Source organism: Diabrotica undecimpunctata, chromosome 9 (genome assembly GCF_040954645.1).
Source record: "Diabrotica undecimpunctata isolate CICGRU chromosome 9, icDiaUnde3, whole genome shotgun sequence".
In the NCBI taxonomy this organism is placed as follows: domain Eukaryota; kingdom Metazoa; phylum Arthropoda; class Insecta; order Coleoptera; family Chrysomelidae; genus Diabrotica; species Diabrotica undecimpunctata.
Window position 1 is genome coordinate 108,908,317 of NC_092811.1, and position 26,281 is coordinate 108,934,597.

Below are 26,281 nucleotides of genomic sequence, written 5' to 3' on the forward strand. Positions count from 1 at the left end.
TTTCTTTTCTTTATAGTTCATTTAAACACTTTATAAAGTTGCAATATTTATTTAGTTTTTAGGTACTTGTATAGAGTCTCCACATTTTGTAATAAATTTTTATTGTCACGACTCTAAACCACATTAAGATTTATACGATTCCTATTTTTGTAAATTTTTAAAGGCAACCCAAGTTGCAGACGAATTTTATTCTTTATATTAAATTTGTTCAATATTAATAAATAACGTGCTTCATTTGGGTTAATTTATCAAAGGTCTAAAGTAAATTTTGGTTTAATTTCTTTTTGAACTCTACCAGGAGACTACAGAGTCGACGTCACACAGTGACAGATTGCTTAGAACACATAATTGAGCTAGCTGAGGTATATATTAAATTAAACAACGAACCACAGATTTTGAAAATTACAACATTTATTATAAATAAAAATAAAATTAATAAAATACAACTTTTTCAATATATACATATATATATATATATATATATATATATATATATATATATATATATATATATATATATATCTTGGACATACCATTAAAATCGGCAAAGAAAATCAAATAGCCGAAATAAAAAGACGCATACAATTATCTTGGGTAGCTTTCGGCAAGCTTGAAGCAAGCTATCTTGAAGAATAAAGATATACCAATGTGTCTAAAACGTAGAGTTTATGACAAATTTATCTTGCCTGTAACTACATAGGGACTGGAGACCATGGCCTTTACAAAGAAAACCTTAGAGCAGCTCAGTACCTAAAGAGCGATGGAGAAGGCCTTGCTAGGGATTAGTTTGAGAGACAGGATTCGAAATATCGACATTCGTGAAAGAACAGAGATTACTGATGTCGTAGAACGTATAGCAAGGCTCAAGTGGCAATGGGTCGGACGTATTGCCCGAGATAATCCCGAAAAATGGACACAGAGATTAACAAACTGGAGACCAAGAGAGAACAGGCGAGGAGTAGACAGACCACAGAAGAGGTGGGCAGATGATATCAAACAAGTCGCGGGCAAGCAGTGGATGAGAATTACCAAGAGTAAAAATCAATGGAAGCAAATGGAAGAGGCCTATGTCCAGCAGTGAACGAATACAGGCCGAAGAAGAATTAGCTTGCTTGACACGACACTCCTTCAATCTTCGTCTTCGCATACTAAAAGGCTACACTCACCAATCCTAAGTTATCGTAGCGAGACATAAACCATGAAATAATATCGAAAGGGAATCATTGTCCAGTCAGTCCAATCGGCATAAACAATGCACAGCGTTCTTGCTTAGTTATTTTTAAAAGCTCTTCTAGCACACTAAATAATACATTAAATCAAAAAATACTAAAACTAAACTTATAAAACATCTTTTATTAAAGCATATTGATTTTTTATTCGAAGGTTCGAAGTCCAAGCAGTAGGAAAACCTAAACCAGAAGGTAAATGGCTCAAACACGGAGAAGAAATAATCCCTTCGCATGAATTCATGATAGAAAATTTCGAAGACGGAACTTCAATCTTAACCATTTCAGAAGTGTACCCTGACGATACCGGAGATATTGTATACGAAGCTACAAATCCACTTGGAGTTGCAGTAACAACTGCTCAACTACTTGTCGAAAGCGTCGAAGGTAAATATTATCAGTTTGATTAGAAGTTTAAGATAAAAATAATATTTTTTCATTTCAGCAAAAAAGGCTTTAACCCTCTTCCTTAAATCCTTACCAATTTCACGCAGATTAACGCAACCAAAAATTACAATTCACATGTTCTACATCTACATTTTTGAAAGATGTCCAAAAATAGTACATTGTAATAATAAATATTGACAAGCAATGATTATAAATACTATCAGTATAAACAATTAATTGTTTTAAACTTTTTATCATCCCATCGCTAATTACCTTCTTGGTCATTAAAGCATTTAATATATCTTCCCATGATATTTTTGGCGTACATTCTTCTCCAGATATTTTTATTTATTGTTGTTTTGATCCCTGCCATAAGAATTTCTCTACTAAACGATACGGTACGCGTCTAAAGCCTCCCATCCTCAAAAATTGTTTTCTAAATCAGAAAACTTAAATTATTAAATTTTTTATTAACTAAACTAAGGCATATATGCATGTTTATAACATTTGTGTAGGTAATATTTGCAAATTTTAATGACGAATGGTTATAAAACAGTTTTAAACGTGATCATGTGGCAAGTAATACATATTTTGAATTTAAAATAATTGCTTTAATTCATAAAAATACATAAGAAAGATAGTACCCATTTTTTAAATTTTGTTGAAAGCAGCAATATCTACTGATTGAACGTAGTCTTCAAATTCTTAAATCTTAAACTTCACTTCTTCACTAATTCATCAACAGATACTTTGACATCTTGTACAACACACATAATTTACAGTTTGTTGATACAATATCCTACTGGCATGAGTTTTGATGCTCTTCAGATGAGACCATCCATTTCAATTCTTCTGGTTACTTTTTCTAATTCTTTTATGTCAGCCTCATCATCCCATGGTTTTACGACAAGTAAAATGCTCAGAATGCTCAAAACCGATCTCAGAATTCGTTAAACTTCGGAGACTTCGCTGGGCTGGTTATGTAGTAAGAATGGAGACAGAAAGATTGCCGAAAAGAGCCCCAGATAGTAAAATGCAGGACGCAAGACCAAAAGGAAGGTCACGGAAAAGATGGGAGGATGAAGTGGCAGCGGACGCGCAAAATTTGCTAGACGTGAGAACCTGGAGAAGATCGGCGCGGGACCGACAAGGTTGGAGGCATAGTTTGGAGTAGGCCAAGGCCCGATTTGGGCTGTAGCGCCATTGGAGAGAGGGAAAATGCTAGATTTGACAATTAATTCAGGTTTCTTGGATTTCTTTTCTGCGTAAGCTTTAAGTCTCTCAAAGGGCATGTTTAAGTTCAGCAGCTGAGAAACATTTGATGTGATTATACCAACGTAAAGCATGGGGTAAATTGGCAGCTGGGGCTTTTGAAATCTGATTGAAAGCGTCCATATCAGCTTGGCTTAAGATATAGCCTCCAACATAACTTTTGTCTTTTAGACAGGAGTTGAGCTAATCAAACCCTTTTTAGTTTTTAAATCTCCATAAGCCATTCTTATTGTATATTATAATGAGGATCTGGACCAAACAGATGCTGATACCTCTTCAGAAAAAATGTAAGAGATGTAATGAGACTGACATGAAAGAATTAAATCTGTAGATATTGCTCCTTTCAACGAAATTTAAAAAACTGGTACTATCTTTCTTATGTATTTTTATGAATTAAAGCAATCATTTTAAACCTTTTGAATGTTTGTTTAAGGTTTTTTTTTAAAGATACCAACGCATCAGTTTCAGCGTAAAAACCCCAAAATATTCATTTTAAAATGTTATTAGTTTCGAGTGCTGTGGATCACACAAACTAGATAATATACACAAATCAGAATCTAAAAGATCATAGTCGAAAGCATCGCAACTTATGAAGCTAAGATCTGGCAAATGACACAATGTTTAAAAAAGAAGCTACTGTTCATAGAAATGAGGTTTTGGGAGACTTTGTTGTAGGATAATACTTCACGCCAAAATAAGAAATGACAAGATACGGGCAAGAATGAGTATTGAGTACGGGCATGTAAGCCGTATGATTGGAGATAAGTGGCCAAAGAAAGTGATGAAGTGGAGACCAGTGCAGAGAAGAAAAAGAGGACTCCCGAGAAAGAGGGTGGGGACTAGCGAGATAAAAAGGGGTTGAAAGTAGGATGCAAGAAACGACTATGTAGATATCATCGCAAATGTCCCACCCACTGCCATTTTAAAGATTTAAATCTGTGGATTACATAAGGACCTTGGTTTCCTATCTGATCCATTCTATTCTTTTTTGGTCTCTCTTTGTTATACCTAGCATCCATCGCTCTATTGACCTTTGAGTGACTTGGAATTTCACTATTATCTCTTTCTTAAGTGTCCAAGTTTTGCAGAAGTATATCATGATTGGTAGTATACACTGATCGAATGCTTTTTCTTCAGATGGAGTGGCATCTTCGATTTGAATTTGTATGTTCATATGTCTTTCTTAATACTTTTCCTTATTGCCTTACAAAGTTCTGTGTATTGTATTATCTGTATCTTGCTACTTACTTTCATTTCCCATCTTTGTTTAGGCATTATTTTGGTTTTATCAGACAGTTTACTATGCTCATTTTGTTATTGCGAGCCTCCGATTTCTTTGGCACTATCAAGGATGATTTCTATTAACTGAGATTGTCGCATCTTCTTTTGTGAACCATAAAATCAAATGAATCCGTTTCTGGGTAACCCAATCAATGCGGCAATTGTTTGAAATTAAAATGAATATTTGAGAGTTTTTGGGCTGATAATGCTGTAGGTATTCTTGAAAAGAACTTAAAACTAATCTCCTAATGATTTATAACTTACCATATGATCCCGTTTAAAATATTTTACAAGATGGCACCCGTTCGCCATTTTTAACGATTGCGTCACTGAATGTTACTTCGTTGGTTTTTTGTTAATGAGTCCTGAGTTCAACCTGAGTCCTACTCATTAGATCTTTCTTTATTGGTGTTGTTTTTTGTTACCCTTAGTTCCAATTTCTTCATTTTGACGTATTAGTATAAGTTTTATAGGACCTATATATATTAAATCAACCTTTTATTAGACTAATTACAAATTAATCCTAATTTTTCAACCAATATGCTTGCTTCAATCTCTTATGAAGTTCTTAATGTGTTTAATAATATTAAATACTATTTTTCATGGACATCTTTCTAAGGTACGAGCCTATAAATAGAGATTCTAATGTGTATATCATTTTAAACAGGTATTCTAGGTACCAAGGAGTATCGCAAGCCCGAATGGGTCACCCACATGGAAGAGCTGTCGGCAGCGTTAAAAGGTAATACAAAAAGTGGAACTAGCTTGCAGCATGCATTCTCTTCAGAGCTTTCAGCTGACAGTCTAGAAAATATTCCGAAGCAAGGTAAGGTAATAAGCAGAAATAATACTGCAGAGAACATTACAGGCAGTAAACCATTTTATCTCAAGACTTCAGTAACTGACGTATCACTGTCGAAATCAGTATCGCATACTTCCGTACAAAGTGAGCCTACAACGACCAAACCTAAAACAAATACGGACTTTATTAGTGCGGCCATGAGTGACTATTTAAATTCTCATAGACATTCGCTAAGTTCGGTAATGGAACTAATAAACTCGACCAGTTTCTCCGACAAACAAGATAAAAGGTTTAACTTTGATTCGGAAGAATTTTTTGATGCAGAAGATACCACTTCGAACAAAGACATCCTGGTGGATGAGGCTCATGCAGAACCTTTTTATATATTATCTCCAATTGAAGAAAAAAGTGAACCCTCGACAAGAAGTAGTAGTTTGAAAGGTAGTAACGGCTCAGATAAACGAAGATATACATACGATTCTTTAGGAAAACACTCTAGTTCTTGTAATGTGATATCTTCAGAGCCCATAGATGCTAAGTATTTACCAGAAAAGTACCAAACGTTTCCCAGAGTCAGCAAAGAAAGTTACCTAAAAGACGAAGAAGACTACGATACCGATAACAATCCTATGTATCCGCTAGAACCACGAGAAATAGATCCCAGTGCTTTCTTTCAACTGCACACAGCCGATAGTCAGGAAGAACTTCAGGAATTCCTACTATTAGAGAGTGAATGCATGGGGGATAATGATAAAGGTTTAGCTTCTGCATTTTTAACTGCCAACGACTCGACTTTTGAAGATCCTAATTCTTCTAAAGGTAACTTCTAACCTATTTTGTGTGCCGCATACTAATTTTTTGTTGTTGTTTTTTTTTCTGCATTTTGTTTAGACCAGTAAATCCACCCTCCAGCATGGCCAGACAATGAACATTTTAAAGACAGGTAAATACTAATAATCTTTATGTTAACAATTCGATTTTTAAATAGTTTATCAAAGTAGTGGTAAATGACATAGCAATGGTAGAAGTGGGCGCAAGAATATTAGAATTTTTCAGAGTAAATATAAGATTGAGACAGAGTTGCTTATTTCCAATTTTTAAAATATACAATTCAGGGAGAACTAGATCCTGGTGCATGAAGTGTTACAGGGTATAGAAATGGAGCAAGATACTCTCTACACCTTAATACTTGCAGATGTATAAGTAGTTATAACCAACGATAGGGGAACTATCTCATTTATAATAAGGAAACTACTGGAGGGATATTCAAAGTGGAGTTAGAAAATAAATTTGCAAAAAACTGAATATTTATGGGTTGTAGAACCAGCACCTAACATAGAAATAGAAGGTCATGAAATCAGAACATGTCAGGAACATATATATCTAGGAAGCGTTATGTCCTGCGAAGAGGGAAAGCGGCAATCCAAAGACTAAATTCAATTCTTTGGTCAAAATTTATCAATATACAGGTCCAATGTAGAGGCTATAACAACGTACAGCTTGTACGGAAAAATTGAGACAGTAGAAACGGAATTTCTTAGAAGAGCGGCGAGAATATCAAAACTGGAACATAGAAGAAATGAGGACGTTGTTAATGGGAGTGATAAAAAAGATAACCCATAGGCTAATAATCCGACAGCTTATATGGTACAGGCACATGAAAAGAATGAATCACAATGGATGGCCAAACTACGCGTTAAAATATCATTCCGCAAATAGAGGAAAATGCGGACGACCAAAAATAGCATGGAAAAAGAAATCTGAAAGACAACGATGGTAGGACAGAGAGGATGGAGGTTGAGATGCAGGATGCAGCAGTATCTGTGGAACCACGTTATAAAAAAATAGGTTATCATGAGAATATAGTAAATGGCAATGTAATTGGCATTGGAATTATATTGAACTATAAGTTAAAGCGTATGTAACAACAGAACACATTATTGTCAGTAGTGTGGAAATTAAGAAAATAGGACCTACCAAAAGAGCTTAATGTATTGTGCAATAATTAGGAAAATATCAAAGAAAGAAAAAGATAAGGGAAATACAACAAAACTAGGGTACATCACCGAGGAAAGACGCTCAAAAAATAATACGGAATGCAGAGACGATATTTACAATTTTGACGATTAAAACAACAGTCCCGGCAATAGAAAAGGATAACGAAAAAAACAAAACAAGAATAAAAAAGGAGGAAAGAAACCCATTCAAATCTGATCGTAGAATAATAAAAGTATACTAGCAATAGGTAAGGTTCAAGAAATAGCCCTAAAAATAAAAATACATTAACTAGAAATTTTAAGTCTGCAGGAAATACGATGTAAGAATCAAGGAAAACTTGAGAAAAAAAATTTACTATATACTATTCAGAAGGAAACAAACAGGGCAAAAATGGGACAGCCTTTATGATGAATAAAAGAATAAGAGAACTAGTTATACAATTCAAAGCAGTTAATGGAAGGATATCCTATATAGAAAAGAGAACAAACAAGCAAAAATATCGATAATGAACTGCTCCGGCCCTACAGAAGAAGAACCCATGAAGTTATAGTAGCATTTTATGACATTTTAGAATAAACTTGCGAAAATATCACCAGGAATGACATCTTAATAATAATGGGCGACTTTAATGCAAAGATGGGAAGAGAAAATTATAATCGAAATATAAAGTTCAAAGAAACCATACATGAAGTCGCACACAAGAATGAAGGAAAAATCTAGCATCTGCAAAAAATACATATATAGTCTCTACAATGAAGTAAAAACTTGGATAGATTTATAAAATTTCAAAGCGTTTTCGATCCAATCAGATCATCATCAGTGAAAAAGTCTATAAAATAGTTGGAACTACCCACATAATAAGGTTAGATGACCCTTAAATTACATAATTTGAGTAACGAAAATTATAATTCTTAAGGCAGTACAATTTCTCAGCTCAAAAAAGAAAACCATACGCCCCGAGAGGTAACAACCAACTGAGAGAGAAACATTTTACATGACAGAACAACTAACAACATTAATTAATAAAATTATAAAACCCAATAATATACCAGAAGAATTTAGAACGAGTGAACTAATTCTACTATTCAAAAAAGAAGATAAAAAATAGCCAGAAAACTACAGAGGTATAAACTTGTTAAATACTACGCTAAAACTTACAACTAAAATTTTACAAGTGCTAATAAATCAGAAAATAAGTTTAGTAGATGAACAACAGGATTTTAACCTGTTGAACTGATCATAACCGGAGGAGAGGAGCTGCTGAACCGGATGTACATACTAATGTTAAAAATTTGGAAGGACGAAAATATGCCTGTAGAATGGAAAATGATACCAATAAAGATTGAGAGATAAATATTGATAAAGACACAATTAAGAAGGGGAATCCAACTAGGCGCAACAACTATAAAGCTATTATTATTAGCTAAACACAACGTATAAGATCCTGACCACAATTATACAAACCCGACTAAATTGTTATATAGATAAAAGTATAGATAAAAATATAGGACACTATCAAGAGGGATTTTAAAAAAATGCAGAATAACAATAGACCTACTAATGCAAACCATCGAAAAGTGTTAAGAACATGACATACATCATACTGTTTATCGACTTTAAGCAGACTTTTGACAGCATATACAGATAAGAATTATTAAAATAATGGATGAAAATACTAGCAAAGTTCATGAGACTGACGAGATAACAATGAAGGACTCATCAGCAAAAGTTAAAACGACCGAAGAAGATACAAATGTAATCAATATAAAACGTGAAGTAAGACAAGGAGATAGTCTGTCAAAGGCGCTATTCTATCTAGTCAAAGCTCAACACAAAACCATACGCGGACGATCTAGTATTGGTAGCGCGTGATAAACAAAAGCTAGAAGAAACACTTCTAACGTTAATAAGAGAAGCAAAAAGAACAGAGGACTAACAATAAATCAGAATACAAAAATACATAATAAGTACAAGAGACGATGTAAACAGAAATAAAAATAGGTGAAAATAAATTCCAGAGGGTCGATTACTTTAAGTACTTAGGGGTGTTAATGGATGGCAAAAGTGGAGTGCAGTAATAAACGAAAGAATTAAAGCAAGGAACGGGGTATATTGTAAATACCGCCAGCTACTTAAAGACAAAATTAAATAAAGCAACAATTATATCGGTGATAGTATAATTGTTACTTTATTTAATTTAAAAAAAAAACGTAAGAAGGATAAACGACCCAATGAAGACAGAACAAAGAGAATGTAACAAGGGGATTATGCATCAGAAGGGCATGAATACGGGCCAAGTTAGATAGTAAGAGAAACCGAAAATGGGCAGAAGAAAAAAGGAAAAAGAAAAAATATTAAACAAATTTTGATTTGCGAGTGGATATGCTACGTAGCATCATCTACTTTTGATCACAGAAAACAGGCATCACTGAGTATCTCTAAATTGAACAACAACCACTAAAATATCTTCCAGAAACAACTGTTTGTAATATGTTTGATGGATACATTTAGAATATAGTATTTGTGTAAAGTATTGTTCTGAAGCTATTTTCTTGTGGCATTTTAAATTAATTACTATTTAAATGGTAATAAGCCACAATTAAAGGTTAAAATACGTTTATTGACGTTTCAATAAACGTATTTTAACCTTTAATTGTGGCTTATTCCCATTTAAATAGTAATTAATTGTGTAAAGTAGTTGTGATTTTGTGAACAAATACGTTTAAAAATCGAATATAATATACTACATATATTGATTCATTTCCAGAATATTTTATAATAGAATATTTAATGTGATTTTGAACTTATTGTTATCCCGATGCATTTTTGACTATCTGCCCTTCAGTATACCAAACTTTTGATTTTTTTTTCCGACTTCCATATGCGTTTAATTTTAATCGTTTCACTAAAAGAATCGTTGACAAATAATGTGAATAAAAAAGGAATGAATACTGCGTTGTTATGAATACCTCAATGAATGAAAAATTATTTTTATAGCATGCAATAACTTTCTGTTTCTTTAATATTTTAGGCAATATATCTTGCCTTACAAAAATAATAATGTTTTCAGTATTGCAGTTTTGTCTTTGCATTCTTCTGCAGTTAAAAATTTTGTGCTGATATTATTCACGTTATAAACATTCAAGGATTTCTATTGATCCCATATTTGACCCACAGATGATGTTTTGTTTTATACGATATTCCATAAAACTCTCAAAATGCAACTACTTGCTGCAACTTAAGCAGATTCCTTGATTATCAGAAAGGAATAATCTCCAATATCTGACTTCCCATATTTTTGAGATGAAATCTTAGTGAATAGTGGCCAGTAATCCAACTGTGCCCTTTTAACATCTTTTTGTTCATTGCAAGTTTAAAATTTACCATCAATATTGGTTGTCCCAGTTCTGGTATATTAAGGACGTGTTACAAATATCGATATCAAACCCAGAATGAAATTTGTAAAATATTTTGTTTTGGTCTGTTGTTCTTTATGAGGTCGAAACGTGGACTCTAAAACTAAAGAGTCTTAATAAGTTAAAGGCATTTAAAATGTCAGATTTGTCAGAGTGTGACATAGGGTGAAATATAACATCCTATGTTACACAATGGAGGAAAACACTAACGGGATCTGGAAAAAAGAAAATTCTGGTGGCTAAAAAATGTAAGATATTGATTGTAAGATATAAATGTAAGATTTAAGACAAGAATATATTAAGATACTACTAAAAATCACAAAACATGGACCATCATGCTAGTCAATCTTCAGTATAGGAACCGTAAAGAAACCATAAAAAAGGTAGAATGTTTACCAGTTCTTTGTCGCATTGTTCACAGTACCTAATTAATATTTCATTTATAGAAAAAAAACTTTAAAATGATCACATTGATAGAATGTTATAGAGCTGTCTCGCTCACGTCTTATGCAGTCCTAAGCTCTGTACTGTATTGTAAGTATTTTCAAAAGATTATAGCAACTAAAATATTTGCGCAGTCTTATTCATACCTCTATTCTCCTTCAGCTTCGTCCAATTATAATTTATGGTCTACATTAAACCATTTGGTTTATACTCCAGGTGAATTGTTTTAGCATATCTAATGCTTCCTCTACACGTCGACAGATTCATCATCAGACATCATCTGCGGATGCTTCCGCTGACGGAATGAAACCCTTCGTTGCGTGTCACAGAAACCGACAACAAACGGATCGGTGGCAGACACATCTAACGACATCAATATATAGGTACGTCAAATCAACAAATGTTCCCGTTAGCGGACGCATCCACAGACAGCGTCCGCTGATAAATATGTCTACGTGAGGAGGAGGCATAAAATATCACCAGTTGACTGGATGGAAGCCTAGGTACAGTTGTTGACGTTAGTTATATTTCTCTAACTATATCTATCCACCTCTGCTCACATTCTAGGTGTAGACAACCAAAACTATACGAAATATAAATATATTATTATTTTTTTGAAAAACTTGGATAAAATTTAACTAATTAATGAATTTTTATATTTTCAGCTGCACAAAGTCCTCCAACATTTATACATGAAATTACAAACATTTTCACGACAGAAGCAGAAACTATTAAATTTGAGTGTTTCATTTCTGGAACACCTCAACCAGGTAAGTGAATCATACATAATTATTAAACAATAAGTAAAGACAAAATATAAATAAAGTCGAAATAAAATTGCTTAAAGTTATTTATAAAGTATTTTTTGCCTTCATGTAGAATATGGTACCAATGTAAGCAAAAAAGATACTAGAAAATTGTGAATGTGACATTTAACCACAAACCACTTTTTTTAATAAAATAAATCCCTATTAATTACATAGCACAAATTGATAGACTTTTTATAAAACAGACACTAGCGCACAAAGTATTGATTCAACATAAAAATAGTCCATATATATATATATATATATATATATATATATATATATATATATATATATATATATATATATATATATATATATATATATATATATATATATATATATATGGATATATATATATATATATATATATATATATATATATATATATGCACTCATTCCAATTTTTAATAACAATTAAGAACTTACTTTCCAATATATTTTATACTATACTTATGGGTAAAATAAACCTAATCGTGACTCAATTCTTTATCTTTTTTCCAACGGCACAATAGTCCAAAATGAGCCTTGGCCTTGGCCTTGGATTATAAATATTTATATAATTAATTTAAATATATTCTAATATTATATCAATTGTTCTTTTTTAGATGTGATATGGTATCACAATGACAAAATAATCCGTAACACTGACCGAATCAAGGTCAGAATTGAAGATCAAACAACTAGTGTGACAATAACAGATGTTCAAGTTGAAGATGTTGGAACTTATCTGTGTAAAGCTGTCAGTGAGATCGGCGAAGCCATAACCAAAGCCACTCTTAATGTTCAAGAAATACCAGAATACAAAAAAGAAGAGATAAAAATACGCAAAGCAAAGGAACAGGAAGAAAAGGTGAAGAAGGAACGAGTCACAATCGAAAAGAAGAAAGAAATAAGGAAACGTGTTACCACAAAAATGACTGAAGATCAAGAATCTTTGGGCGTTACTGAAGTACAAGCAATAGAATCTACCAAAGAAATTCCAGAAGCTGATAAACCAGCTAAAGCTAAGCCTATATTAGACATACAGGAACCACTTAAGACTGAAGCAATAGCAACAGCTAAAAAGATCGATGATTACGCAGAAGAAATACCCGAAGAAAAAGCAACTGAGTTACTTTCCCCGGCTGAAGCAACTTACGCCGAAGAAATTCTTACGGAGGAGATTATAAAGGACATTGAAAAGATCCTTCCGAAGACCACAAAGGCAACAAGAACTACTCAGTCGGGTGTTACTGAAATAGCGGATATAACAGAAATTAATTTGGAACAAATTATAGAACGATGCGAGAAAATCATTCGCAAGAGTGAGCTCAAAATGGCCAAAGAAGTCAGTGAAATGTTAAAGTTCAAGAGTCCAAAGCAGTTTGGACCAGGTGAAAATCCTCTCAGAGAAATCGCGGAAATCGGTTACTTGCTGAAAAATGGAATAACCGTAAAAGAAGTTACTGTTCTTTACGAAGAAGACAGATTCCCATCTCTTAAATCACCCCAAGCGCAATCTGCTATGGTGAACGTAGTGGAACGTAAAGGGTATGGACCTTTAGTATCGGAAGTGCTAACTGAAGAGAGTACCGTAGATGAAACCAAACTCGCAGCCACTGTAGGATTTAGGGCTTTTATGAAAATGATAGAGGCTAATTATGTTACTATCGAAGAAGTTATTACCAGTTTTACACCCCAAGATTTTATCCAAAGGTTATGGGAAACAGCTGAAGTTACTGAGGTAATTAAAAATTTCCTTATTTGTTACATGTAGTTTTAGTATGCTTTTTTTAGCCTTAGCCAATTGGATTATTGTACATCTTTCATTTATGAATGGTAACCATTCCAGGTCTTTGGATCTAATTTTAGTATTTATGGTCCTTTTTCATGACTTATTTTCTCTGTATTATTAATTATTAATCTCTATTATCTGGGTCATTGTTAGAGTTTCCACAATATTGTTTCCACACCGCTGCGATACCTTCTGATTTTGTTATGATGTTTCCACTATTATATTTGATGATCTCTGTCTGTGACTTGATTTCTCTGTTTGTTGTTAATATAATTATGTTTGTCCCTTCTATACAAATGTTTTATAGTTGTATTTATGGTGCCTATCTCAATTTCTTTTTGTATTGAATTTGATGTGCCACTTCTAAGTTTTTATCTATATTCTGAGTTCTTTTCTTTGGAGTTTCCACGTGTTTCCACGTTTCGTCAGGATCTTCGGTAGTCACTGGTAGGTCAGAGTTTGTTAATGCTTCTCTAAAATTTTCTTCTGAGTGTTTAAAGTTCTGCTTGTAATATTTTGTGGTCGGAACCACGGTCTGCATCTGTTTTTGTCTTCACATTGATTACTGAGCTTCTCTATCGTTTTATCTATCTATTTGGTTTTTGTATCGTCCTCCAGGCGAAGTCCATTCTCATGATCTTCGCGGAGGACTGACATGTGATATTTTTAATGCTATTTAGATTCACTACGTATATATATATATATATATATATATATATATATATATATATATATATATATATATATATATATATATATATATAACGAGTTTATTACAGCTGCCGCCGTTTCTCGCAACCTAGCTTCCAACGCTTGCGATCGTTCCAGTCATCTACTTGTAGACCCCTATCTTCCATTGCACCTTTTACTTCTTGTCTCCACGATCTTCTTGGTCTTCCCTTTTCCCTGCGGTTGGTGGGGATCCACTGTAACATTCTCTTTGGCCATCGTTGATCATTCATCCTTTCTACATGGCCATACCATTTCAGCCTTTTGCATTCTATAGTTTCCAGGACGTCAATGTCCATGCCCATACGCTCTCTGATTTCAGTATTCCTTACTCTATCTCTTCTGGTGAGTTGGCAACATCTTCTCCAATAATTAATTTCCATTGCTTTTATTTTGGATGCGTCATTTTTATTTATTACCCAAAGCTCTGAACCATATGTAGCAATGCTTTCTATGATACTTTTTTATATCCTAATTTTTGTGTTTCGGGTGATGTGGTTATTCCAAAGTATACTATTCAGTTGACGTATTGCTGAATTTCCTTGACCAATTCTAGTAGCTATTTCTTTTGTATTCCGACCATTCTTTGTAATGTTTACACCGAGATATTTATAGCTATCAGTATTTTGAATTTGTTTGCTTCCTAGTTCTAAGTGCTTTCCTTCACCTCCCACTACTACGTACTCTGTTTCTGATGGATTAATTGATAAGCCCCACTTAGTATATTCTTCATCTATTTTTCGTAACATGTAGTGGATATCATCTTGATCTTCTGCAAGTATTACTTGGTCATCAGCAAAATGCAAGCTGTACAGTGTATGGTCTCCAATTTTAACACCCATAGGTTCACATTTTCTTTTCCAAATATCCAAAACCCCCTCCAAATAAATCTTAAAGAGTGTAGGTGCAATGCAGCAGCCTTGGCGAAGTCCTTTGGTCACTTTTATCTTTCTTGTCACTTTTTGTCCAATCTTTATTACACTCGTCATATCGTACAACTCCCTTACAGCATTAATGTAAATCGGTGGAATATTCTTGCCTTCTAGCACCTGCTATAACTTGGTTAATGGGACACTGTCATACGCTTTTTGAAGATCAATAAATACCATGTGTGCCTTCATATTATGTTCCAAACGCTTTTCTATTGTTTGTTTTAGGCAGAATAATTCAACTACGTTGAATAATATAATTTCCTATTGTTCTTGCAGCGTTTGTGTGAAGATATGTTCAGATTAAATGTTGCATAAAACAAGAACAGCCATGCAAAAAAGTTATTTCTACACATCAATTCCAAGTGTCTAGTCTTTCCTTCTACATCTATTAGTGGTTTTACTTGATTTCTCAGTTGACATCTGACTCTTCTAGGCTTGTATAAGACTACAACTTCTTTACCTTTTCTGTACATATTAAGCGAATCGATTGTATGTTGCAGGAACTGTATTTTGTTCGGAACGTTGCAGGAACGTTGTTCTGTTGGCCATTCGTTCTTTTAGCAAGCCATTACTGATATGTTGGTTGATACTGATTGTTGTATTTTCTCTCCGAAATAATGCTATTTTGTTGTTATATATTAAAAATAGATTATTTGTTACAGGTAACTTCCAAATCAATTACAGAAACTGTTACTTTTGGTGAAAAGATCGAAATTATTGAAGGCAAGTAAATGTCATTATTTTTAATATGATAATGATAACTCACGAATTTAACGAAATATCATGTCATAGATATTTAAAGGGTTTATTTTTTTTTGTAAATAGAGGATACATGATCTAAATATTTAATAATAGTTACAACAATGACACTAGATCCTTATATTCTGTCATTGATGACGTGCAATAGATTTAGTAGACAATAAAAAATATAGTGATCAAAATTTAATATAATCTTAATTATTTTCGATAGATTCCGGAAAGATAATACGAAAGGAAGTTAAAAAGAAGGGAGATATTGAAGGTAAGATAACTTGATTACTTGTATGTTATGCTAATTGTTAAAGCTATCATAATTTTTGCACTACTTGATAGTAAGTACACGTAGTGCAAAAGAAGTAGCTTCTGTGAGAAAAAAGATGAATGAACTTTTTTATTTTGAAAATGAATATGTTTATATTTTAAAGATGCACGCTAACAGCACTATAGACTATTAATATATCTTCAATAGATCGATATAATGCAAGCCTAGTTATCAAAACTTGTAGTTTAATAATTAAAATGGACTGTAAGAGTTTAACGTCACGTGAGGGGTACAGCTTATACAAATTTCTTAACGAAAACAATACAAAAAATTATGCCTGAACCGGAACTTGAACTTACGTTTTTCAGATTACAAGGCAGTAACATTAATTTCACAGTAACAATAATTGACTGCATTTTTATTCTATATAGTGATCAAATGTCATGTCAAATAAAACAAGTCGATGCTTTAAAAGGAATATTTAAAATCATTTGAACATTAAATTCATATTTTTGTTAGAGCAAAAAATACGAAGGCAAAATATTCTTTAATTTAAATTTTAACTTTCAGTAAAAGTCTAAACCAGCCACACCACAGCCAATTGGCTAATTGTCCATCTTCCACTTGTTCATGATACTCATTCCAGAATCCGGGAACCTTGTACCACCTTGTACAGGTCTAGCAAATTGGTACCATATGATTTTGTGATCAGTTAGTCCAAATTTTATATCTTAAGTGTTGATAAAACAACATCCAGGTAACCCTTGACTGGCGCATGGACCATCCAATATATATTTTGTCATATGCTTGACCGGATGTATTTTTACAATTGGAGAATTATGTTGTTTTCGGATCCAAGTTTTTTTCTGTTGTCGATCCCCTTTTGGCAAGTTTATTAGTTCTCTAAATGACATATATTTCCCGATGAGCTAGCATACATACCAGTATGACACTGTTATGTCCTGCTGTTAAGTTGTTGAGTTCTTCTCGGCATCAACATTTTGAAACCTTGAAGATAGGCTTTATAAAAAATACTAAGCGTCGTGCTAAAATGAGGACTCGTCTTGTGTTTATGGCCAAACTGTAAGTATTAGTTACATAAACTCTCTCTTAAGCTATAACTTTGGAACCATTACAAAGACATATTTACATTAGATCAAACGTCTATCAAGTTAATTTATCATTATGAAAGTAACGTTATGTCATTACGCTATGACGTTGTGTCTTTATGATTTCCATGTCATTCAGGTATACTTATAAGCCCAAAACAAACGCCCCAGATGAAGACATTCATGACATTTACAATAGGATAATAGAAGGAGAACGAGCGAACTAATTTTACTATTCAAGTATTCAACTCACCTGTTTTCGTTTTATTACTCATGTATTTATATCTTCTAGATTAGGTACATATCCTTCTTAAGTTCTTGCTTCTCTATCCACTATGCTTTTCTAATTACTGTTTTATAGATCCTTGTTTTTGTGTCTTGGCTTAGGTAATTGTGCGTATCACTAAGAGATCACGCCACTTTATTTGCTCTCAAGACTTGTTGTCGAACTTCTTCAATATCTTTATAACTACTTATATATTTTTCCAAATATTTAAACTGTATTTCCTGCTTTATTATTTTCCCATCGATTTCGATTGCATCGTAGTTGGTATTTCGATGTTATCATACATTTGATTTTTTTCAATGACCTTGACGTACTTCTTAATTATTTTTACTGGTATGTTGTGTTAGTTTTCCAATTATCTTTGCCTGTAAGTTGTGAGGACTGGGTGGATTGAGTAACTCAGTGTTGATGAGCCAGGTTAGCAACCTATATATTGTAAAACAAAACAAAGCTTAAAGAACTGATAGCAAGCCTCGTATTTTATTAAAGTTACTAAAAATGAACTTTTTAGCGACTGTTTTTTTACAAACCATTTAATGCTATACAAAATAGTTACTAGAGCTCCCATCTGTTATACAATTGAAAGAAATATGTCTTTGGTCTAAAAAACGTGTTAAAAGTTTGTTAGGAAAGTATTCTATTCTCGTGTTACGTCAAACTTTAGCAGTCCATTATTAGTATTCTTTCTTTACTAGTTTGTTGCGCAAATATTAGTGAATATAGGTGCTTCCGCTAGATGCTGTAGGAAGAAGTTAAAAAGTGACGCATGGCTTTACTAGTGTTAACCGCTGAGCTAAGGTGAGTTTTCTAATAGTTAATAAAATACTAGTATTAGGATCCTCTCACTCACAACAAAAATTACTCTTAGTCATTAACGCTATCATATAAACTTTTCGCCAACATAAACTTAGGCTTGAGCTTAACGCTTAGCCTCTTCGCACAATATCAGTATTCTATCTATAAGTGTCACAAAACACATACTATCATAGTACACTTTCACAGAAACCCTTGAGGTCGAGGAGGACATTGAGAGAATAATAAAAGGAGGACGCCCCAAAAAGCAGCACTCCGTAGAAATTACGGAGATCACAGAAGTTGAGGAGAAACCAAGCATCGAAGAAATCAAGACCGAAGAAAATGTTGAGGAAAATCGAGATATTAAGAAAAAAGTTACTAAAACAAAGAGACTTAAAAAGAAAGGTAGTGAAGATGAAAGAGTTGATATCGAAGAAATTATTGAAAAAGAAATCGATATTAAAGGAAAAACGGCTAAAATAAGAGATCAGCAAGTAGAAGAGAAAGTAGATATAGAAATAGAGGAAATCGTCGACGAAACCAAAGACATTAAAAAGAAGATTACTATGTATAAACCAAGAACTAGTGAATACGATATGGAAGAAGAAAAAATACAATCACTTGAAGAAGAAGAAACTCCAAGACAAACAGAAATTCCAATAAGCTCTTCTAAAATTGTTCAAGAAGCTATTACAGTAGGCGCAATAGCTCATTTGGATGATAGTGTCAATGCAATAAAAGCGGACATTGACATTGTACCCCACTCAGCTGTCATTAACAAAGAAGTTCTTAGTAATGAAAGTGAAAAGGGTTATGAAAAAATAGCGGATTTGTCTGCCACAGCTGTCCCTCTTATTGATAGCAATGAAGCTATCCAAATATCAGAACAAAATATTCACGATATTCCAGAACAAATTGAAGATAAATTTCAACCTGTTAGTTCAAGTGCACGGAAAACACTACAACCACATGAAGGTATTCAAGTCGAGCAAGTGACTTTAGGAGACAGTTCGGATAAATTTGACGAGCATTTTATTCCTCAAAATAAAGCTGTCTTATCCGTTCTTCCCCAAGAAGCTAAGACAATTACGGAAACACAAGTGTCTCAAAAGGAAAAATATTTTGAGTCCCATATTGCAGAAACAGCCAAACCTTTGGAGCTAAATACTTCTATTATATACTCTGAAGCTATATCCACAAGTGAGGTAGCTGAAACTAATGAAAAAGTGGAACATATACAAGCTACTGTTGATCTCTTACCGCTTAACGCAATTCTAGAACAAACTGTACTAGCAGAAGAAAAAGAAAGATCAGGTAAAGATTTTCAGCCCAACATATCAGTTGCTACTAAATCAATAGACAGCGTAGAAGCGTTTGAAATTACGGAAACAACTATTCAAAATACAACCGGAGATTACACTATTGAACAAAAACCTTCCATGTCAACTGCTTCATCTGAAATAATTTCCAAGGAAGGAATTTTAGTACAAGAACACAATCTAGCAGATGTACCGAGTGATTTACAAACAGTTGAAACTGTGAAAGAGTTAGCCAATGTTGGAATAATACCACAAGAGGCTAAATACATATCTGATATACAGGTGTCTCAAAAAGAAGTCGATCTTGATGAGTTTTATAAACCAAAAGGAGTTTATGCTGAAACTGCATTTTCTACTAAAGAAAGCATAACCGTGGAGGAGGTACAACAAGGTATGGCAGAAGAAGGTTTGTCTTTGCCTAAACCAACTGGCGTTAAACCAAAATACAACATTGACGTTAGAGAGCCTTTGACAGTAGAAGAAGTTCTGGCTGAAGATAAACCCGGTAAACATCTTCCAGAAGCTTTCGTAGCAACTGAAATTGCTGCCAAAACGATCATTCCTCAAAAATCACTATCTCAACATCAAACCGTAGCTCCTGAATTAGAAGGAGAGTATATACCTGGCAGATTACCCCCCGCTCAAACAGCACTATTAAATGTTTCTAGTGAAGAAGGAGTAATTGTTTCACAAACTGAAATATCGGAGAAAGAAAGAGAATTAGACAAATTTAGACCAGAAGAAAGTGTACAAGCACTAGAGAATATAATTCTTTCAGAAGGAGTAACAGTAAGTGTGATAGATTCGCAACAACCACAAACAGATCTTACTGTTGAAGAATTTAATTATCAAAAGAGTACCGTGGAGATTTCTCCACTAGAGTCAATTGTATCTCAAACCACTTTCTATAATGAACGAGAAAATAAATATGAAGAAGAACAGCCTGCACTTAAAAATGCTGATTCTTCATTTACTGTAATAGAAACCACCAGCAAAACAGTTACAACGGTACACGAATCTGAGGCTGAATTACCAGCAGAATCTAAACCAACGAAAATACAAGCCGAACAATCTATTTCTCCAAATCAACCGCTAAATATTGAAGAAGTAGAAACAAGCGAATTGCCCGATAACTTTAAAGACTATCCTAAGTTCAGCACAGACGTAGCCCTAGTTGATATTGAAACGAACGAAGCTACTAGAATTACAGAAACAAATATAATTGAATCAGAGGATGTATACGAAGCTTCTCCAAAAGAAAGCTTTACTGTAGAAACTTCATTAACATCGCCACATCAACAAGTTGAAGTTACAGAATCTCAATCTTTAGAAAGTGAGAAGGAACTGAGTAAATTCGAACTGCCTGATTCTCATCACGTCAAACAAGTCCCAACAAATCTTCTACCGACAGGTATAACAGAAGAAACAATAACAGATGATAGTATCGACATTTTGAAGGCTCTTCAAACTGATGAAGGCCGAGCTGAATGTATTCAAGCTTTACATAAAGAAGTTATTATTTCTGAAGCTGTTACTTCTGAAGATATAGAAACCATAAAATCAGTTGATACTGATTCTAAACAAGCCTTACAGACTCTTTTGCCAAATGAGGCTATAAATATAACTGAAGTAACAGTGGAAGATAGCGAAAAACAGTATATGCCAGAAGAATTACCAGCTGGCGTTCAAGCTTCTCTAGATATTTCTTTCCAGCAAGTGGCTAGTCATCTGATAACGGAGACTCATGAATTACCAAGTGATTTAAAGATCGTTGAATCGTTGCCAGCTAAAGCTAATACAGAACAAGAGAGTTTAAGTACTTTGCAAGTTACTGAATACGAAACGGCTGAAAAAGAAAAGGAATATGTCGAAACTAAACCAGAAACTAAAAATATCACTATTAACTTAACAGACTTGCTTACAGGAGCAAAAGTATCACAGGTTTTACTAAATGAAAAAGAAGAATTATGTGATGATCAACCAAAGCCATTGCAAGTTTTAGCTTCTAAAGCACTGGAGCTTCAAGAAGTAATTGTTACTTCAGAAATAGAAAGTGTCGTTCATGCCGACTTTATAGAAGACGAAGAAATTCCAACAGGTCGCGCGAAAAAATACACTAAGCCCTTCAATGAGCTGATAGTTACAGAAACTAACATAACAGATGTGGAAAAACTATTTACCGCCGATCAATTACCCTACTCAAAGCAAGCTAATGTAGATATTTTACCAGGGCAAGCGATATCTGTCACTGAAACAATTGTTGATCAAAAAGAAAGTGATTTAAAGGTTCCCGAAGTTGAGTCATCATCGGCTTTAATTAATTTTGATGAACAGAAATTAGCAGTTAAAGAAGAATTGTTCACAGGAGTTGTACCAAGTATTTTAAAACAAGAAACACCAGAATCTGTTATTGCTGCTACTACTCAGGATTTAGTAGTTTCTTTGATACAAACAGAAATTACAATTGGAGAGAAAGAAACTGAGAAGCTTCAGGATATTGTACCTGATAAGAAACATGCACATGTAGAAATTTCGGAAACAACAAGTTTGAATGTTACAGAGGTTACGGCAGATGACAAGGAGAATATCTTGGATGAAACACAAACGCCACAAGGTGTTGAAGGGAAGACAAGTATTGTTCCATATGTAAGTGCTGTGACGGAACAAATTTTATCTGGAGAAAGCATGAGTCAACTTGACGATATATCTTTCGTTACAGAAAAGGCACAAGAAGACTTTTTAGCAATCGACAGCTTAACTACTACAGAAGCTATTACTTTTGAAACGGAAAACCAGCTTACTGAAATTCAACCATCAACTAAACAAGCTCATTCTGATTTTCAGCCAGCAGAAGGTATAACAGTTACGACTGTTATATCGGAACAAAAAGAAGAATCCTTGGTAAAAGAACCACTTGATTTAAAAGCCGCTGATTCTTCTTTAATTCCTCAAGATATCATTCAGGTTCAAGAAACTATAGCACACGATAACGTCAATGAATTTGAAAAGGAAGTTACGGACGTTCATTCCGCTACACAAGTACAATTAGAGCACCAAAGCTTGATAAGTACAGAAGCTGTTATTGGTGAAAGTGAAAATATTTTAGTAGAAAAAGAGGAGCCGTTAAAACATACAGCGGATGTTCAATTTGAAAATTTGACAACATCTCAAATTTCTGAGATAATTCCATCTGAAAAGGAAGATTCTTATGAAGCTGTCAAAACTAGCGACGCAAAGACAGCAACGTCAGCAATAGATGTTCAACCAGTAGCAGAAACTACTGTTACAGAGATTGAAGAATCGGTTAGCAGTGTTAAAATAGACGACACTGTTCCAATAAAAGCAGAGATTGAGCAAACCACTGTTGAAGCTGTGGTACAAACTAAAACTTTAGTTCAAGAATCGGAGACATATTTTGATAAACCAGATCTGGTTTCCAAAAGTGCAGAAGTGTCTTTTATTACCGATCAAAGTGTCACTATTACTCAGACTATTACCAATGAAGCGGAATCTTCGTTGGAACCATTATCTCAACCAGATGCAATTTTAGCATCTACCGATTGGGAAACTCATAGTATTCCTTTAAAAACCGAACACAATATAATGGATAATATCAAAAACATTGATTTAGAAGAGCCTTTACAAGTTAGTGCAACTACTGAATTATCTACATTACCCACTGCACTACAATTTGAAACTATAGTGTCTGAATTTGAAAGTGATTCACCCGCTGAACAGAAACCTGATAGCCAAGAAGTCTCTATATCTATAAAAGAAGGTGAGTCCATTACCGTGGAAACAGTAACAGCTCACGAAAATGAAACAGAATTATCGAAACTAGATTTAAATGAAAAATTTGCTGCTGCTAACATTACTGACGCGAAGAGCATAGTGTCTCAATCACAACCTCTTACCCAAGAAGCATTAGATGATCTTGTTACAGAGTTGTCGCATCAGAGTAAAGCTGCCGAACTTTCCATTCCTCTGGATTACATAACAGTGCAAGAACAAACACCGGTTGATAACGAAGAGGAACTTGTATTACCTAAACAAGCAGTTGAAGCTTTGGCTTCAGTAGACTTCGAAACAAAAGAATCAATTTCTACAAGTGAAGAAATTGTAGGTCTAAAAGAAGATGTACTTAGCCAGTTTAGTTTACCGGAATTAAAACAAGCCCAACCATATATTGACGTTGTATATAAAGTTGTTGAGCAGCATTTAAGTGATGTTGTGGAAAGTACAGGTTTGCATAAAACTCCAGTACTAGAGGAATCAGTTGCCAAAGAAAAAGACGAAGTTTTAAATTCTCTTATGATTAGTGAAAACCTTTCGCAAGAAAAAGAAACGGAATTTACAGGAGAATTTAAGCCATTTACAAGTGAAGCAACTGTTAGCTTAGAAGAAAAATCACAAGGTTTGACTATAACTGAAATTATTCCGCAAGATAGAGAGGAGATTTTAGAGGATTTTGCTGCCAAATCAAGCCAAAAAGCAAATCTTGAATATAATTTAATGACAGTTCCTGAACAATCAGAAATATGTACAGAAGATACGTTTAAAAAGCTAGTGACTGTATCAGATGATTCATCAGTTGCAAATGTAGAAACTATACCGTATAAGGGACTAGTTGAAACAGTTCATCAAGTTCAAGAAAAAGAAGGAGAATATCAAAAAATTGAAATGTTAGAAAAACAAGCAGAAACCAAAATAGATACGGAATCAGCTGTATCGGCAATGCAAATAATAGCAGCTGAAACTGAAAAGTCTTTAGACCGATTTAAGGAACCTGAAGCCGTTATAGCCATACCTTCAATTCTAGAGAAAAAAACAGCTGAAACTACAGAAGTGCTAACACACCAAGTAACGGGTGAAGTTAAGTCGGATATTGTTGTAAGGGCAACAGCTTTTCCAGAATATAGTCCTTCAGAAAGTATTACCAGAACTGAAACAACAGTAATTGAAAACATCGATGATTTCAATACTACACTAAAACTAAACACTGTCAGCGCTCAAGAAAAACTCGACGTACTTTCAGAAATATCGGTAAGTGAGACACACACAGAGGCTATGGCTTCAGAATTCAATGTCGAAGCAGATATGCCTACCGGTAAGGCGGAAACTCTTTTAGATGCCATTAAACATCTGCAAGCATCTGAAGTGCAAACCTCTGAAAATATAACAGATTTACAAATACCAGAGATAACAAAATCTATGGTACAAGTTCGACATGATGAACATGAAAGTATTATTTCACAAGAAAATATCGTACACGAAGCCGAAAAAGAATTTACTGATACTCCCGTAGTCGATTATAAAACAGCTAGCAAAACAATTCCAGAAGTAGATAGTATATCTATATCTGAAGTAATGATCCGTGAAACAGAAATACCTCTGCAAGCGAAAGAACTCGACGAGAAAAAATCTGAAATTAGTATAGTACCCATGAAACCTCTAATACAGACCGAAGTTATAACTGGTGATGCAGCAAATAAATTTGACTCTGAAAGTACCTTTATAGATACTGCAGTACCTTCCCAAGATCAATGCGAAAGTATTATTGTTTCTGAGAATGTAATTCAAGAATCTGAGAAAACTTTTGATAGAGAAGAGGTAACCAGTAAAACCGTTAATGTCGAATTAGTACCAGGAGAGTATGTTTCAGTAAGTGAAATAGTAGCGAATGAAAGAGAAGAAACGTTTACAGATAAACCAGCCATAACTTCCGCAGCTGAAAAATCTTTTGTTCCACAGGAAGCCACTCAAATTACAGAAGTAAGAACAGATCTGGGAATAAAGGAGTTCGATGTTCCTAGTGCTGAGGAAAAATATGCTTCTAAAGATCATATTACACTAAATACCCTTAACATTACAGAAACCATTATTACAGAAACAGAATCTCATTTGGAAATCAGTAAACCTGATTCTGAGCAGTCAGTAGATATAACGTTGGAGAAACCTTGCACGACAGCTGAAATTTTACAAGTTGTAACAAATCAAAGTGAATCACCCTTAACTCATGACAAATACAATGAAATACGTGCATCATCTTCTATAATTGAACATACCGTAGCTGAAGGAAAAAGCATCAAACCACTAGAAAACATATCAGATCTACCGGTAGAGGAACAATTAGTATTTCAACAAGCCACTCCTCATCGAGATGTTCTACATGGTGTTACCGAAACAACTGTTTTAACACATGCAAATACTGACGACATTTCAACTAAATTACCGGAATCTAAAATTGCTAGTGAGACATTAAGTTTACATGAGGGAATAACTATAACAGAAGTAACAACACATGGACAAACAGGTCAAGAAATCATAGAATCCTCTGCTACCGAAACTACCGCTACAAAAGATATCGAGCACAAAAGATCTATAATAACTGAAGAAATTACTTCGTATCAGTCTCATGACACAATAGATTCAATGAAACCTATTTTTCATAAAGGTCACTTAAATTATGCCGATTTTCCTCAACATGAACTTATTATAACGGATCAAGCTCCTTCAGATGATATAGGCTACATTGAAAGTTTACAGCCTACCTCAAAAACTGTGAAAATTGTAATGGATGAAGTATCTCCTAGCCTACAGATAAGCGAAGTAGTACTTCATGAACAAGAGGGTAAGTTTGCACAACAAACCATTAATAGGTTCTTCATATCATACACAAAA

General features: G+C 33.9%; 2 protein-coding genes and 1 pseudogene across 2 annotated transcripts in view; 2 read left to right on the forward strand and 1 right to left on the reverse strand.

Moving 5' to 3' along the window:
• Positions 1-26,281, forward strand: part of LOC140451278 (uncharacterized) — an 862,244-nt gene that overhangs the window by 774,310 nt on the left and 61,653 nt on the right. Inside the window, 7 exon segments of the mRNA XM_072545021.1 lie at positions 1,384-1,613; positions 4,834-4,908; positions 11,492-11,596; positions 12,241-13,358; positions 15,733-15,793; positions 16,041-16,091; positions 18,489-26,231. Coding sequence (XP_072401122.1) covers positions 1,384-1,613; positions 4,834-4,908; positions 11,492-11,596; positions 12,241-13,358; positions 15,733-15,793; positions 16,041-16,091; positions 18,489-26,231 — 9,383 coding nt within the window.
• LOC140450383 (elongation factor 1-beta'-like) lies at positions 2,265-3,109 on the reverse strand (annotated as a pseudogene).
• On the forward strand, positions 4,915-5,911 carry LOC140450381 (uncharacterized). Its single transcript, XM_072543978.1, has 2 exons — positions 4,915-5,787; positions 5,860-5,911. Exons 1-2 carry the CDS (start codon positions 5,166-5,168, stop codon positions 5,865-5,867), a joined length of 630 nt encoding a protein of 209 aa, XP_072400079.1. The 5' UTR covers positions 4,915-5,165; the 3' UTR covers positions 5,868-5,911.

Bases quoted from the DNA above. Each gene is read 5' to 3' on its own strand.
- LOC140450381 (XM_072543978.1), top strand. From the start codon at position 5,166: ATGAGTGACTATTTAAATTCTCATAGACATTCGCTAAGTTCGGTAATG.